This window comes from Cheilinus undulatus, linkage group 17, assembly GCF_018320785.1.
Source record: "Cheilinus undulatus linkage group 17, ASM1832078v1, whole genome shotgun sequence".
NCBI lineage: Eukaryota > Metazoa > Chordata > Actinopteri > Labriformes > Labridae > Cheilinus > Cheilinus undulatus.
The window spans coordinates 479,057-494,583 of NC_054881.1; the positions used below are offsets into that span (position 1 = coordinate 479,057).

The window sequence follows — 15,527 nt, forward strand, 5'->3', positions numbered from 1 at the left end:
AGTGTTTTGTTTCCTTTCATTCAAATTAATTATCAGAGATACCGGACTATGGTCTGAGATACTCACTACCCCAATCTCGCATTTCTCCACCCTGTACCTGTCTACAGCATTTATAAAAAAATAGTCAATTCTGGAGTAGACCAAGTGAGACCCTGAATAATGCGTGTAGTCTCTTTCCAGTGGGTGTAAATCCCTCCAAACATCCAACATTCCCATTTCCTGCAATGTTATATTGATAAACTTTGATAAATGTTTTTTGTCACAACGAGAACTTGTAGTGTTCAAACTATGCTGTAATGTCACATTAAAATCGCCTCCACATATCAAGATACCCTCAGATTCTAATGCTATAAGATTAAACAAGGATTTGAAAAAACTTTTTTTACTTTCTGGGGGGGCATATACATTGACCAGTGTTACTATCTCATTCTGTAGTTTGCCCTTAACTACAACATACCTCCCATTTTTATCATTAATTTGCTTATAATCTTCAAACTGTACAGAATTTGGTATAAGGATTGCAACCCCCCTCTTGTTATTAGGAATATTGAAGCTGTAAAAAGTTTTCTTGTAACCCAACTGCTTAAATTTTTCATGTTCTTGTTGATTCAGCTTTGTCTCTTGTAAAAACAAAATATCAGGCTTTCCTTTTTTAAGTTCAGAGAGTGCCTTTTTCCTCTTAATAGCATTATTCAGACCATTCACATTGAGTGACACCACTTTCACTCTGTTAAGTGCCATTTTTCTTGTACAATGTCCGACAGTGTAGTCCCTGAAAAAAACTAACCAAATAGGCCTGAACAACTGGCTCATAAACCCCAAACAAAAACACAAAAACGGATGACTTCCAAAAAAGGGTGCTTTGCTGCCAACCCATAACCCTGTTGGTGGGTAGAGGGGAAATCCTCATAAAGGATGAGGGCCCTTCAGCAGTAGTGGGAAAAAAACTTTCACACATAACTACTTGTCCAACATTTTATATCTCTTAAACTTTCCCGATAGACTGATTGTAAAATTTGAAGAGGTCTTTCCAAATAGCCGCTTATTTTGTTTGTATACAGCCTCATTGAAAATAAAAATAGGTGAAGACGAGTGAAAGAATAATGTCTAAGAGGCTGGGATGATAGTACATACGTGGGGGAGAGTGTTTATCAGGTGGAGATCCGTTCGAACTCCTGTAACTTTTGCTTCGCGTGCCGCGCTGCTCCGTCTCCTCCTCTCTCACCGACTCGTTGCCATGGCAGCCCCTGGTGTAGCCGCTCCAGCGTTGCATCATGATCCACAGAGGTGTGTTTGGGCAGCTCCACGGCATGTCCCCGTTTCCTCAGGTCATGTGCTGCCTCTTGTGCGGATTCGTACAACTTCGGTCCAGTGTCCCAGTGAATTCTCATCTTAGTAAGAGGGGTCTGAAATCGGATCCCCCTCTCCTTCAACACTTTCTTGATCCCGCTGTAGGCTTTTCATTTCTGAACTACATCGGTTGCATAGTCATGGTCAAATATCAGTTGCTTCCCCTCTACGTTAATTTTCTTTTGCCAGGCTTTTCTCAGGACCTTCTCCTTAACAGTATATTCTAGAAAATTGACCACCATGGACCTCGGTGGTGAGTTGCTGCCCGGTTTTTGGGCCAGCGCTCTATGCGCTCGCTGTATTTGAAGGTTGATGTCAGGTGGCAATGAAAGCTCCGTAATGAGTAACTGTTGGATATAGGCGGAAGCTGAGTCCCCTTCTTTACCCTCGGGTATTCCAAAGATGCGAATGTTATTCCTTCTGCTCCTCCCCTCGACATCATTCAGTTTGTCTTGTAGTATTTTCTTTTGTTTAAGTGATTTACAGAGAGCCTCCTTTACCTCCAGGTTCCATGTCTCCATTTCAGTGATGCGGTCCTCTGCTTCGGCGATTTGAGTTCCATGTGCTTGTAAAGTTTTTGTGTTAGCCGAGAGCTGTTGGTATATTTCCTGTTTTAATTCACTGATTTCTCGTTTGACGTCCTTTGTGACTTGCTCTTTGAGGTCGGTCAAGTCCTTTTTCATTTCGGTTTTGAGGTTGCGTATCTCTTTGCTAATTGCCTCGAGCCCCGAGCGCATGGTCACATCTAGCTGGTTAGCATTAGCAAGTTGCTCCCGTTCATCTTCGGACTGGTCCATTGTGTCAGAATAATGACCTTTCTCTTGCTCACGTTTCTTCTTACCTCTAGTTTCAACTCCCCCGCTCATTGAATCTGCTTAACAAGTTTTTTAATGGATTACTGGGAGTTTGTTTAAAGCTAGCTATCGGGAGAAAAAATTTATGCTGCCATCTTCTTCGCTGACCGGAAGTCCTCCACCACCTGTCTGTTTAACCTGTCTCCTCTCTCACCTGTCTCCCCTTTAACCTGTCTCCTCTCTCACCTGTCTCCTCTTTAACCTGTCTCCTCTGTCAACCGTCTCCCCTTTAACCTGTCTCCTCTTTCACCTGTCGCCCCTTTAACCTGTCTCCCCTTTAACCTGTCTCCTTTCTAACCTGTCTCCCTTTTAACCTGTCTCCTTTCTAACCTGTCTCATCTTTAACCTGTCTCCTCTTTCACCTGTCGCCCCTTTAACCTGTCTCCCCTTTAACCTGTCTCCTTTCTAACCTGTCTCCTCTTTAACCTGTCTCCCCTTCAACCTGTCTCCTTTCTAACCTGTCTCCCCTTTAACCTGTCTCCTTTCTAACCTGTCTCCTCTTTAACCTGTCTCCCCTTCAACCTGTCTCCTTTCTAACCTGTCTCCCCTTTAACCTGTCTCCTTTCTAACCTGTCTCCCCTTTAACCTGTCTCCCCTTCAACCTGTCTCCTTTCTAACCCGTCTCCTTTCTAATCTGTCTCCCCTTTAACCTGTCCCCTTTCTAACCTGTCTCCTTTCTAACCTGTCTCCCTTTTAACCTGTCTCCCCTTTAATCTGTCTCCTCTTTAACCTGTCTCCTTTCTAACCTGTCTCCCCTTTAACCTGTCTCCTTTCTAACCTGTCTCCCTTTTAACCTGTCTCCTTTCTAACCTGTCTCCTTTCTAACCTGTCTCTTTTCTAACCTGTCTCCCCTTTAACCTGTCTCCTTTCTAACCTGTCTCCCTTTTAACCTGTCTCCTTTCTAACCTGTCTCCTCTTTAACCTGTCTCCCCTTCAACCTGTCTCCTTTCTAACCTGTCTCCCCTTAAACCTGTCTCCTTTCTAACCTGTCTCCTCTTTAACCTGTCTCCCCTTCAACCTGTCTCCTTTCTAACCTGTCTCCCCTTTAACCTGTCTCCTTTCTAATCTGTCTCCCCTTTAACCTGTCTCCTTTCTAACCTGTCTCCTTTCTAACCTGTCTCCCCTTCAACCTGTCTCCTTTCTAACCTGTCTCCCCTTTAACCTGTCTCCTTTCTAACCTGTCTCCCCTTTAACCTGTCTCCTTTCTAACCTGTCTCCCCTTCAACCTGTCTCCTTTCTAACCTGTCTCCTTTCTAACCTGTATCCTCTTTAACCTGTCTCCTTTCTAACCTGTCTCCCCTTCAACCTGTTTCTCTGCTTTGTCCCCTGCAGCAGTTCTTTGATGTCATCCCGACGTCAGAGCGCCCCCTGGCGGAGCAGGAGTGGTACCACGGTGCCATTCCTCGCACTGAAGCTCAGGAATTACTACGGCAACAAGGAGACTTCCTAGTGAGAGAGAGTCACGGCAAGCCGGGCGAGTACGTCCTGTCCGTGTTCTCAGATGAACAGCGACGCCATTTTATCATCCAGTATGCTGACGTACGTATGAACACGCCATCCACCATCCCTCAGATTTCACAGTTCTTATTTTTTTGAGTTTATTGTAAATAAAATAACAAAATAATTTTTATTCCTCTGGTAGAATCAGTACCGGTTTGAGGGGACCGGCTTCTCCACCATCCCTCAGCTCATCGAGCATCATTTCTCCACCAAACACGTCATCACTAAGAAGTCTGGGGTGGTGCTGCTCAACCCCGTTGTCAAGGTAACGGGCTTTTTTCATGATTTTCACAGCTGATGTGACCGCGAGGTCTCACACATGGTTATTCACCTGTGGACAGGTAGATTCATTAACAGATGGTTCTCTGTGTGCAGGATAAGAAATGGATCCTGAACCATGAGGACGTGACGCTGGGAGAGCTGCTTGGGAAGGTGACCTCACTTCCTGTTTCCTGTCTGTATTTGTTATTACAGTGTTGTTCATTTCTTCATGGCTAAAGCAGATTCTGAGCTTGCTGAGGGTTGGTGCTCAGTAGACACATGCTTTATCGATAAAACACGGTTCATTCTCAATCTCAGCAAAAACACTGCACTACCCACAGTCCTGGAGTGTCAGGACCTCTGATTGGTAGAGCCTGCTGCTCACAAGGAGCTATCAGCTGACTCTTGTGCTGGCAGTAACAAAGCGCATGTTTCAGTCTGTGGATGTTCTCAGATTTATTCTGTCAGCTGTCATGAATTTATGATTTTAAAGGTTTTGATCATCCTATCACATGAACATGGACCTGTGAGTACAAAAACGTTTCATCATCATCCCTGTTATCTGAGCGCCAGTGCAGGTTCCCTCTTCACTAGTTAACGCTGACACGGCGGTCTGGCCTCTGGCAGTATGGCTAGCTGACGTTCGGCAGCAGCAAGCAAACAGTCAATGAGGCATCTACGTTTATCATGCCTGTGCTGACAGTGCTCTCTCTCTGTTCCTGCCTACATCTCCCATCATGCTCTGCTCTCTGCCATTTACCAGGGAAACTTTGGGGAGGTGTTCAAAGGGACACTGCAGCGAGACAAAACGCCGGTCGCTGTCAAAACATGTAAAGAAGATTTACCGCCAGAGCTCAAGATTCGCTTCCTGTCTGAGGCCAGGTGACATCATGCATCGCAACCAACAACAACGAACAAACACAGACAACAACAAACACAAGCAAACACACAACAACAAACACAAACAACAACAGACAAAAACAAACAATAACAACTAACATAAAAACAAACAAAAACAAATAAACAACAACAACAAACAAACAAAAAAATAAACAAAAACAAACAACAAACAAAAGCAAAAAACAATACAAACAAATACAAACAACAACAAACAAACAAATACAACAAACACAAACAAACAAACAACAAACACAAACAACAACAAACAAAAACAAACAATAACAATGAACATAAAAACAAACAAAAAAATAACAACAAACAAAGAAAAACAAATAAACAACAACAAACAAAAAATAAACAAAAACAAACAACAAACAAAAGCAAAAAACAATATAAATACAAACAACAACAAACAAACAAATACAACAAACAACAACAAACACAAACAAACAACAACAAACAAACAACAACAAACAAAAACAAACAAAAACAAACAACAACAAACACAAACAACAACAAACAAAGGCAAACAATAACAACTCACATAAAAACAAACAAATACAAACAACAAACAAAAAAAATTAACAAAAACAAACAACAAACAAAAGCAAGAAACAGTACAAACAAATACAAACAACAACAAACACAAACAAACAACAACAAACAATAACAACGAACATAAAAACAAACAAAAACAAATAAACAACAACAAACAAAAAACAAATAGCAACAAACAAACAAATACAACAAACAACAACAAACAAAAACAAACAAACGAAAACAAACAACAACAAACACAAACAACAACAAACAAAAACAAACAATAACAACGAACATAAAACAAACAAACATAACAAACAAACAAAAACAAATAAACAACAACAAACAAATACAACAAACAACAACAAACACAAACAAGCAAAAACAAACGAACAACAACAGACACAAACAACAACAAGCACAAACAAACAACAACAAACAACAAAGACACAAAAACACAAACAACAAACAAAAACAAAAAATACAAACAACAACAAACAAACAAATTAAACAAAAAACAAACAACAACAAACAACAAACACAATACAAAAAATACTACAAACAACAAAAACAAACAACAACAAACACAAACAACAACAAACAAACACAAACAACAACAAACACAAACAAACAAACAATAACAACAAACAACAACAAACACAACAACAAACAAAAACAAATAAAAACCAACAACAAACAAAAACAAACAAACAAACAAAAACCAACAACAAACAAAACAAAAAATACAAACAAATACAAACAACTACAAACAAACAAAAACAACAAAGATAAAAAAACAACAAAAAACCCAATCAGCAATAAACAAGCAACAAAAACACAGACAACAAACACACAAAAACACACAAACAAAAATAACAAACAAACAATAAAACAACAAATTAAAAGAAAACAAACTGTTTAAACACCTCAACACAAAAACAATGAAACAAACATTAGCAACAAGCAAATATATACAAGAGGAGGATGTCTGTGATTGGCTGTGTTTCTCTAATGCTTGTCTGTGACTGGCTGTTTTTTTTTCTCATGCCTGTCTGTGATTGGCTGGTTTTTCTAATGCCTGTCTGTGATTGGCTACAGGATCCTAAAGCAGTATGACCATCCAAACATCGTAAAGCTGATTGGTGTTTGTACTCAGAGACAGCCGATCTACATCGTCATGGAGCTCGTTCCTGGTGGGTGGAGTTTATTCAGTCCGGTATCCTGTCCTGTTCTCTGATTGGTAGGTTTGTTAAAGGTGTGTTTCTGCTTTTCAGGTGGAGACTTCCTGTCATTTCTGAGGAAGAAGAAAGACGAGTTAAAGACGAAGCAGCTTGTTCGTTTCTCTGTTGATGCTGCTGCGGGAATGGCATACCTGGAGAGTAAGAACTGTATCCACAGGTGAGAACCCAAACGTCCCACTGTCTCCGAACCCATCATCCTAATAACATTCTCTGTGTATGCATATGAATGCAGTCTGAGGCAGGTAAAGGTGATAACCCTCATGTCTCTCTCAGGGACCTGGCGGCCAGGAACTGTCTGGTTGGCGAGGGCAGCATGTTGAAGATCAGTGATTTTGGGATGAGCCGTCAGGAGGATGATGGCATTTATTCTTCATCAGGACTCAAACAGATCCCCATCAAGTGGACCGCTCCAGAGGCTCTAAACTACGGTAAACCAGGACCCCCAACACGCTGGAACAGAAAACCACTGCATTAAACCCCCACTTTAGGGTTTTCACAATAAAACACTGCTCTAGGGTTTTCACAATAAAACACTGCTCTAGGGTTTTCACAATCAAACACTGCTTTAGGGTTTTCACAATAAAACGCTGCTCTAGGGTTTTCACAATAAAACGCTGCTTAAGGGTTTTCACAATAAAACGCTGCTTTAGGGTTTTCACAATCAAACGCTGCTCCAGGGTTTTCACAATTAAACGCTGCTCTAGGGTTTTCACAATAAAACACTGCTCTAGGGTTTTCACAATCAAACACTGCTTTAGGGTTTTCACAATAAAAAGCTGCTCTAGGGTTTTCACAATAAAACGCTGCTTAAGGGTATTCACAATTAAACGCTGCTCTAGGGTTTTCACAATCAAACGCTGCTCTAGGGTTTTCACAATAAAACGCTGCCCTAGGGTTTACAAAATCAAACGCTGCTCTAGGGTTTTCACAATAAAACGCTGTTTTAGGGTTTTCACAATAAAACGCTGCTTTAGGGTATTCACAATTAAACGCTGTTTTAGGGTTTTTCACAATAAAACGCTGCTTTAGGGTATTCACAATTAAACGCTGTTTTAGGGTTTTCACAATCAAACGCTGCTCTAGGGTTTTCACAATAAACGCTGCTTTAGGGTATTCACGATTAAACGCTGTTTTAGGGTTTTTCACAATAAAACACTGCTTTAGGGTTTTCACAATAAAACGCTGCTCTAGGGTTTTCACAATCAAACGCTGCTTAAGGGTTTTCACAATAAAATGCTGCTCTAGGGTTTTCACAATCAAACGCTGCTCTAGGGTTTACAAAATCAAACGCTGCTCTAGGGTTTTCACAATAAAATGCTGCTTTAGGGTTTTCACAATCAAACGCTGCTCTAGGGTTTACCAAATCAAACGCTGCTCTAGGGTTTTCACAATAAAATGCTGCTCTAGGGTTTTCACAATAAAAAGCTGCTCTAGGGTTTTCACAATCAAACGCTGCTCTAGGGTATTCACAATAAGACGCTGCTTTAGGGTTTTCAAAATAAAACGCTGCTCTAGGGTTTTCACAATAAAAAGCTGCTCTAGGGTTTTCACAATAAAACGCTGCTCTAGGGTATTCACAATTAAACGCTGCTCTAGGGTTTTCACAATCAAACGCTGCTCTAGGGTTTTCACAATCAAACGCTGCTCTAGGGTTTTCACAATAAAACGCTGTTTTAGGGTTTTCACAATCAAACGCTGCTCTAGGGTTTTCACAATAAAATGCTGTTTTAGGGTTTTCACAATAAAACGCTGCTTTAGGATATTCACGATTAAACGCTGTTTTAGGGTTTTTCACAATAAAACGCTGCTTTAGGGTATTCACAATGAAACGCTGTTTTAGGGTTTTCACAATAAAACGCTGCTCTAGGGTTTTCACAATCAAACGCTGCTTAAGGGTTTTCACAATCAAACGCTGCTCTAGGGTTTACAAAATCAAACGCTGCTCTAGGGTTTTCACAATAAAATGCTGCTCTAGGGTTTTCACAATCAAACGCTGCTTAAGGGTTTTCACAATAAAACGCTGCTCTAGGGTTTTCACAATCAAACGCTGCTCTAGGGTTTACAAAATCAAACGCTGCTCTAGGGTTTTCACAATAAAATGCTGCTCTAGGGTTTTCACAATCAAACGCTGCTCTAGGGTTTTCACAATCAAACGCTGCTCTAGGGTTTACAAAATCAAACGCTGCTCTAGGGTTTTCACAATAAAATGCTGCTCTAGGGTTTACAAAATCAAACGCTGCTCTAGGGTTTTCACAATCAAACGCTGCTCTAGGGTTTACAAAATCAAATGCTGCTCTAGGGTTTTCACAATCAAACGCTGCTCTAGGGTTTACAAAATCAAACGCTGCTCTAGGGTTTTCACAATAAAATGCTGCTCTAGGGTTTTCACAATCAAACGCTGCTCTAGGGTTTACAAAATCAAACGCTGCTCTAGGGTTTTCACAATCAAACGCTGCTCTAGGGTTTACAAAATCAAATGCTGCTCTAGGGTTTTCACAATCAAACGCTGCTCTAGGGTTTACAAAATCAAACGCTGCTCTAGGGTTTTCACAATAAAATGCTGCTCTAGGGTTTTCACAATCAAACGCTGCTCTAGGGTTTACAAAATCAAACGCTGCTCTAGGGTTTTCACAATAAAACGCTGCTCTAGGGTTAACAAAATCAAACGCTGCTCTAGGGTTTTCACAATAAAACGCTGCTCTAGGGTTTTCACAATAAAACGCTGTTTTAGGGTTTTCACAATCAAACGCTGCTCTAGGGTTTTCACAATAAAACGCTGCTCTAGGGTTTTCACAATAAAATGCTGTTTTAGGGTTTTCACAATAAAACGCTGCTTTAGGATATTCACGATTAAACGCTGTTTTAGGGTTTTTCACAATAAAACGCTGCTTTAGGGTATTCACAATGAAACGCTGTTTTAGGGTTTTCACAATAAAACGCTGCTCTAGGGTTTTCACAATCAAACGCTGCTTAAGGGTTTTCACAATCAAACGCTGCTCTAGGGTTTACAAAATCAAACGCTGCTCTAGGGTTTTCACAATAAAATGCTGCTCTAGGGTTTTCACAATCAAACGCTGCTTAAGGGTTTTCACAATAAAACGCTGCTCTAGGGTTTTCACAATCAAACGCTGCTCTAGGGTTTACAAAATCAAACGCTGCTCTAGGGTTTTCACAATCAAACGCTGCTCTAGGGTTTACAAAATCAAATGCTGCTCTAGGGTTTTCACAATCAAACGCTGCTCTAGGGTTTACAAAATCAAACGCTGCTCTAGGGTTTTCACAATAAAATGCTGCTCTAGGGTTTTCACAATCAAACGCTGCTCTAGGGTTTACAAAATCAAACGCTGCTCTAGGGTTTTCACAATAAAACGCTGCTCTAGGGTTAACAAAATCAAACGCTGCTCTAGGGTTTTCACAATAAAACGCTGCTCTAGGGTTTTCACAATAAAACGCTGTTTTAGGGTTTTCACAATCAAACGCTGCTCTAGGGTTTTCACAATAAAACGCTGCTCTAGGGTTTTCACAATCAAACGCTGCTTTAGGGTTTTCACAATAAAACGCTGCTCTAGGGTTTTCACAATAAAATGCTGCTCTAGGGTTTACAAAATCAAACGCTGCTCTAGGGTTTTCACAATTGGCTGCTGATTACCTTCTCTCTGATTGGCTGCTGACGTGCCCTGCTCTCTGATTGGTCGCTGCAGGTCGTTACAGCTCAGAGAGTGACGTGTGGAGTTACGGCATCCTGCTGTGGGAGACCTTCAGTCTGGGGGTGTGTCCTTATCCTGGGATGACCAATCAGCAGGCTCGAGAGCAGGTGGAGAAAGGTAAACTGAACAGAAGTGAATAAAGGGTTAAGCCTGACTTTGGTTAGTTTACCTAATTAGAGCAGGATCTCTGTTCCATCAGTGTGTCTAATGGAGTCTCAGCTGAGTTACCATGGTAACGGGGTCTTCAGAACAAGCCTGCTCCTGAGCTGGTGAACTGTCCAGCTAAGTCTAGCTGAGTAACCATGGTAACGTGGTCTGAGAACCGCTGAGGAAACAGAATCAGTGGATGTAGGGAGAGAGAAAAGGCCATGAGGTAACTGGAACATTCTTCTTTGTCTCACCCTTTGATCGCCCTTCTCTGCTAAGGCTGCTCCTGCGTGGGAAGGACTCGGCTCGCGTTTTTTTTTTTTTCCATATCTAGTATTGTTTTTTCAGTGATCGATTGATCTGGGCTTTATAAACATCCCACACACGCTGATCGTTGAATCCAGCCTGGACTCAGCTGAGCCTCCTTAGTGGGACGGGTTCAGGCGTAGATGGAAGTTAGTTCAGGTCAGGACCACTCAGAAAGCTCCACCTTCATTGGCTACTTTGATGGAACACCCCAGGAAGTGTTTCACCACATTTACAAAATAAAACCAGCTCCATGGATGGGAGCTTCCTGTCCACAGAGAGGTCACATGATCTGATGTTGTTCTGACGGTTTTAAATGTGTAGAAGAACAAAGGTGACTCCTCCCCCTCTCTTTTTGCTAGGCTACAGGATGGCGTGTCCTCAGCGTTGCCCTGACGACGTGTACAAAGTGATGCAGCGCTGCTGGCAGTATAACCCTGAGGACCGCCCCAAGTTCAGCGAGCTGCAGAGAGACCTGGCTGCCATCAAGAAGAAGTGATGATGTCATCACTGACATCATCATTGACATCACTACCATCAAGAAGTGGTGATGTCATCACTGACATCGCTACCATCAAGAGGAAGTGATGACATCATCACTGAGATCACACCATCAAGAGGAAGTGATGACATCATCACTGAGATCACACCATCAAGAGGAAGTGATGACATCATCACTTGTCATTATCAGTTTAGCCCCACCCTCTTAACAGTGTCTGCCTCTGTGATTGGTGGGCGTGGCCAGTGTATGAGTTCTCTGATTGGACAGGTGTTAGGATCTCTGGAGGCCCCCATGTCTGAGTCCCCGGGGTCATTAAACCGTCCTGTGAGCGTTATCTCTGGCAGAGAGGGGGCGCTGCTCAGCGTGACCTCAGTGTAGTCATAGAGGCAAACAGGTGGTGAGGAGAGCTCATGGTACCCCCAGTTTCCTCATACAGCGGCGATGCAGCACTCCGCAGCGCCACAGATCTGCTCTGACTGAAGGCGAGTGACGTCGCCCACTGGAAACGTGTTTAGAGCACTGTGCTGCGGCGTGCAGCCCTGATCAGCAGGCAGAGGTCACGCATCAACAGCAGTTGATTTGTCATCTGTCCCAGCATGAGTCTGATGTCAGCACCTGTCCATGGGTGGGAACATTAGGAGGTTAAAGGTTAAAGGATCTGTGGTGGTATGTAACATTCTTTGGCTAAATGTCCTCAAAAGTGAACTTTTCCTCGTTAAGGGCGCCATTGTAGCTCTGTGACCCACTGACCTCTCAGTGACCCTTTGCTCTCGCTGCAGGATGAGACGTAATGTTGATATAGAAATGATTTACTATCAGGAGTCTGCGCACTGTTTTATTTTGAAAGTACCAGATACTCTACACTTGTGACTTCCTGTTTGGAGCTTTCTGGACTTGATGCAGTCTGGCAGCAGCTGGTGCTGAAACTAGACCTGCAGCGTATCCCAGTCTGGCACCAGTGGAGTGGCGGTCCAGAGACGACACTGGAGCGCGCTCAGTGGAGCTGCTCTGATAAATTAGAGAGGGAGCGGTTTGCTGGTGGGTCACGGCGCAGCGGCTGGATGTGGAGGTTATAGAGTCTGCATGTGACTGGCTGTGACAACCAATGGCAGGCCGGTCTGTCATCACCACATCCTTTGTTGAACAGAGCATGTGCACAGACTTAGACACTGGAGGAGACAGCCTGAGAGACACAGAGAGGCCGTGACGTGTCCCTCTGAGTCTCTGCAGACAGGAAGTCCTTTAATAATGACTCCAGTTCACAGAAGAGCCGAGACACTCTGTTTAAAAATGGGAACATTTTTTCTTTTGTCCCAAAGAGGCGGGAGAACAAGTTTAAAACTTTAGTCATGAATGTTGAGTACGTTGAAAATCTCTAATTAGCCTGTAGCTTTGTTTTAGTCCTCACAGACCCTCAGCTCTGGTAGAGTCCAGTGACAGTCCTGCAGACCCCCTCAGCTCTGGTAGAGTCCAGTGACAGTCCTGCAGACCCCTTCAGCTCTGGTAGAGTCCAGTGACAGTCCTGCAGACCCCCTCAGCTCTGGTAGAGTCCAGTGACAGTCCTGCAGACCCCCTCAGCTCTGGTAGAGTCCAGTGACAGTCCTGCAGACCCCCTCAGCTCTGGTAGAGTCCAGTGACAGTCCTGCAGACCCCCTCAGCTCTGGTAGAGTCCAGTGACAGTCCTGCAGACCCCTTCAGCTCTGGTAGAGTCCAGTGACAGTCCTGCAGACCCCCTCAGCTCTGGTAGAGTCCAGTGACAGTCCTGCAGACCCCCTCAGGTTCTTAAAGCCCGGCTGTCCTGACCGTGGAGTGCAGGGCTGATGTTTGATGAGGACTAGATGGTTAGAAATGTGGGAGAGTTAATGAGCGGAGCATTTGATTGGATGTCGTCAGGGTAATGGTCTCTCTGGCTGGGGTCAGTCTCACCAGTCTGGGTTTAAAAAGGAGAGTTTCTGTTTACAGTCAAAGAAACCCAGAGTTAATCCACTCAGCGCCCTCTACGACTGTTTGCCTCTACGACTACGTTCTCTTTGACCCTGAGAGGAGCACTCGCGCTCCTCTTCACTGCCAGTGCCGTCACGTCCACACAAAGGTTTGAGGTCACTGAAGCCCTGTGATGTCACACTACCCAGAGTGCAGTGTGACTAAAACATTGGGGTGGCCTGGAGAGGTAAGTCTTTATTTAAAGCCTTCTCTAGTGACAGACATGTTAGACGGTGATGGTCTGACCACGGAGCGTTTCTGTAAAACACTCAAACTTCAGACATGAGAAAAAAAAAAAAACTTTATTTGTGAACATGGACAAAGACAAAGATGATGTCATCAGGTCAGCACACACTGAGCATGTCTGTAGCAAACACTACATTCACAGTTAGCACCCCCAAGCTAATGCTAGCCTCTGCTGACAGCATCAGCTAAGCTATCATTTAGCTTCTGTTGAAGTGTAATTTACACTACTGCTAGCTTAGCATGGCTGTAGCTAGGTCGTTTAGCTTCTGTTAGCATCTAAATCACAAACCATCACATCATGGCTGTCAGACAGGAAGTGAACATAGATGAGAAGGTTGATGAAGCTAACAGGTTAGCATCACTGCAGTGATGGTTCTGACACTTTGAACTGTTAGCTTAGCATTAGCTAAGCACAAGTGCTTCCTGAGAGAGAGAGACCATGTGACCATGGATCCAAACTTTATTAAAAGACGTGTAAATAACATTTTTTTTTAATTATTTATTTTACTTTTTGGTTAAACACAAAATAAGTGCCAAACTTTATAGAGAAGCTAAGGCCACGCCCCCTTTACCATGCCAACAGTATAAACACTAGAAACGAACCAATCAGCTGCCTTTTTTTACATCTTTTATTTTTATTTATTACGTTTTTACTTTTTTATGTTTTCTTTCAACATAAAAGCTCATAATCTGAAGAGACACTGACCTTTATTTTGAAAAACAGCTGTCAATCATCACACAGACCACGCCCACACAAGCTCTTTTTTATTTTCTGACCAATCAGTGAATTTATTTGAAATTTGTTTTTTTTTTAAGTCATTCTAAGATGTAAAAGAATAAAAACAGGAAGTGAAAATGTTTGTACAATAATTCATTTTTATTTTGTAAACAGAACCTTTGATCTGATTAGCACTTACTAACAGGCTGGTTGTCATGGTGACCAACAATGTCACTGACTCGTTAATATAAATCTTTATGAACTACAAACTGGTGTCAGCCCTGATTGGTCAGCATCACTTCCTGAACTGTGTGAGGGCGGAGCCTTCTTGATGATGTCACAGGTGTCTCCACAGCGCTGCCTACTGTCTGTAAATAAACTCCAGATGATTTTAGCGTTTGTTTTTTACAGTCAACACTAATCTGTCTTTGATATTTGTTTAAACTCTTTATAAGAAGGTTAATGTGTCATTTATTAAAGAAATAAACCCTTTATATGAACAAACACTGTCATTGTTTCTCTCCAAGACGCCCATGTTTGCTTTCACTCTTTAGTCAGAGCGATCATCCGTTTAGTCTGACTGTAGTCCAACACTTTACTCTTTTTTTCTCCTTAACTTGATGGATTTAAGTGCTAAAATATCATTTTAGATTCCAACTGAACATTGATCCCTGTTTTATGTATTACTTCCTCCAAAATGTTTGGATTTTAAAACTTTTCCAAAAAGTGTTGTTGATTTTAGATCACATGATCAAACAGCGTAAAAATCAGCAACAGTATGGAGACAACCAAAGCACTGAGGAAATGCAGCTAACAGGAGTAAGAAATGATTCTACTGTCTGATGGACTGGGGGGGTTTATCCCACAGAGCCAGGGCTACGACAGAAAAGCCTGATCACCGTCAGACCAGAAGTTAGAGGAGGGGATGGAAGGTCAAAGGTTAAAGATCTGAGCAGGCAAAAAGAGAAAGATGGAACAAGGAGGTCAGAAATAAAACCATGGCCTCTGACAAACCCAGAGGATGGACCCTGATAAACCCAGAGAATGGACCCTGATAAACCCAGAGAATGGACCCTGACATTCCCAGAGAATGGACCCTGACAAACCCAGAGGATGGACCCTGACAAACCCAGAGAATGGACCCTGACAAACCCAGAGGATGGACCCTGACAAACCCAGAGAATGGACCCTGACAATCCCAGAGGATGGACCCTGACAAACCCAGAGGATGGACCCTGACAATCCCAGAGAATGGACCCTGACAAACCCAGA

At 42.7% G+C, this 15,527-nt stretch overlaps 1 protein-coding gene across 2 annotated transcripts in view; it reads left to right on the forward strand.

Annotated features, from left to right (window-relative positions):
* Positions 1 to 14,759, forward strand: part of fer (fer (fps/fes related) tyrosine kinase) — a 34,405-nt gene extending 19,646 nt beyond the window's left edge. The window contains exons 12-20 of one of the 2 annotated variants that reach the window (XM_041810504.1): positions 3,537 to 3,743; positions 3,847 to 3,969; positions 4,080 to 4,136; positions 4,729 to 4,847; positions 6,504 to 6,598; positions 6,680 to 6,803; positions 6,920 to 7,074; positions 10,348 to 10,470; positions 11,169 to 14,759. In XM_041810504.1, the coding sequence (XP_041666438.1) occupies positions 3,537 to 3,743; positions 3,847 to 3,969; positions 4,080 to 4,136; positions 4,729 to 4,847; positions 6,504 to 6,598; positions 6,680 to 6,803; positions 6,920 to 7,074; positions 10,348 to 10,470; positions 11,169 to 11,305 (1,140 nt within the window). In that variant the 3' untranslated portion in view covers positions 11,306 to 14,759. The remainder of the gene's footprint in view (positions 1 to 3,536; positions 3,744 to 3,846; positions 3,970 to 4,079; positions 4,137 to 4,728; positions 4,848 to 6,503; positions 6,599 to 6,679; positions 6,804 to 6,919; positions 7,075 to 10,347; positions 10,471 to 11,168) is intronic. The other variant, XM_041810505.1, reaches the window with a different exon arrangement.
* The last annotated feature ends 768 nt before the right edge of the window (positions 14,760 to 15,527 follow it).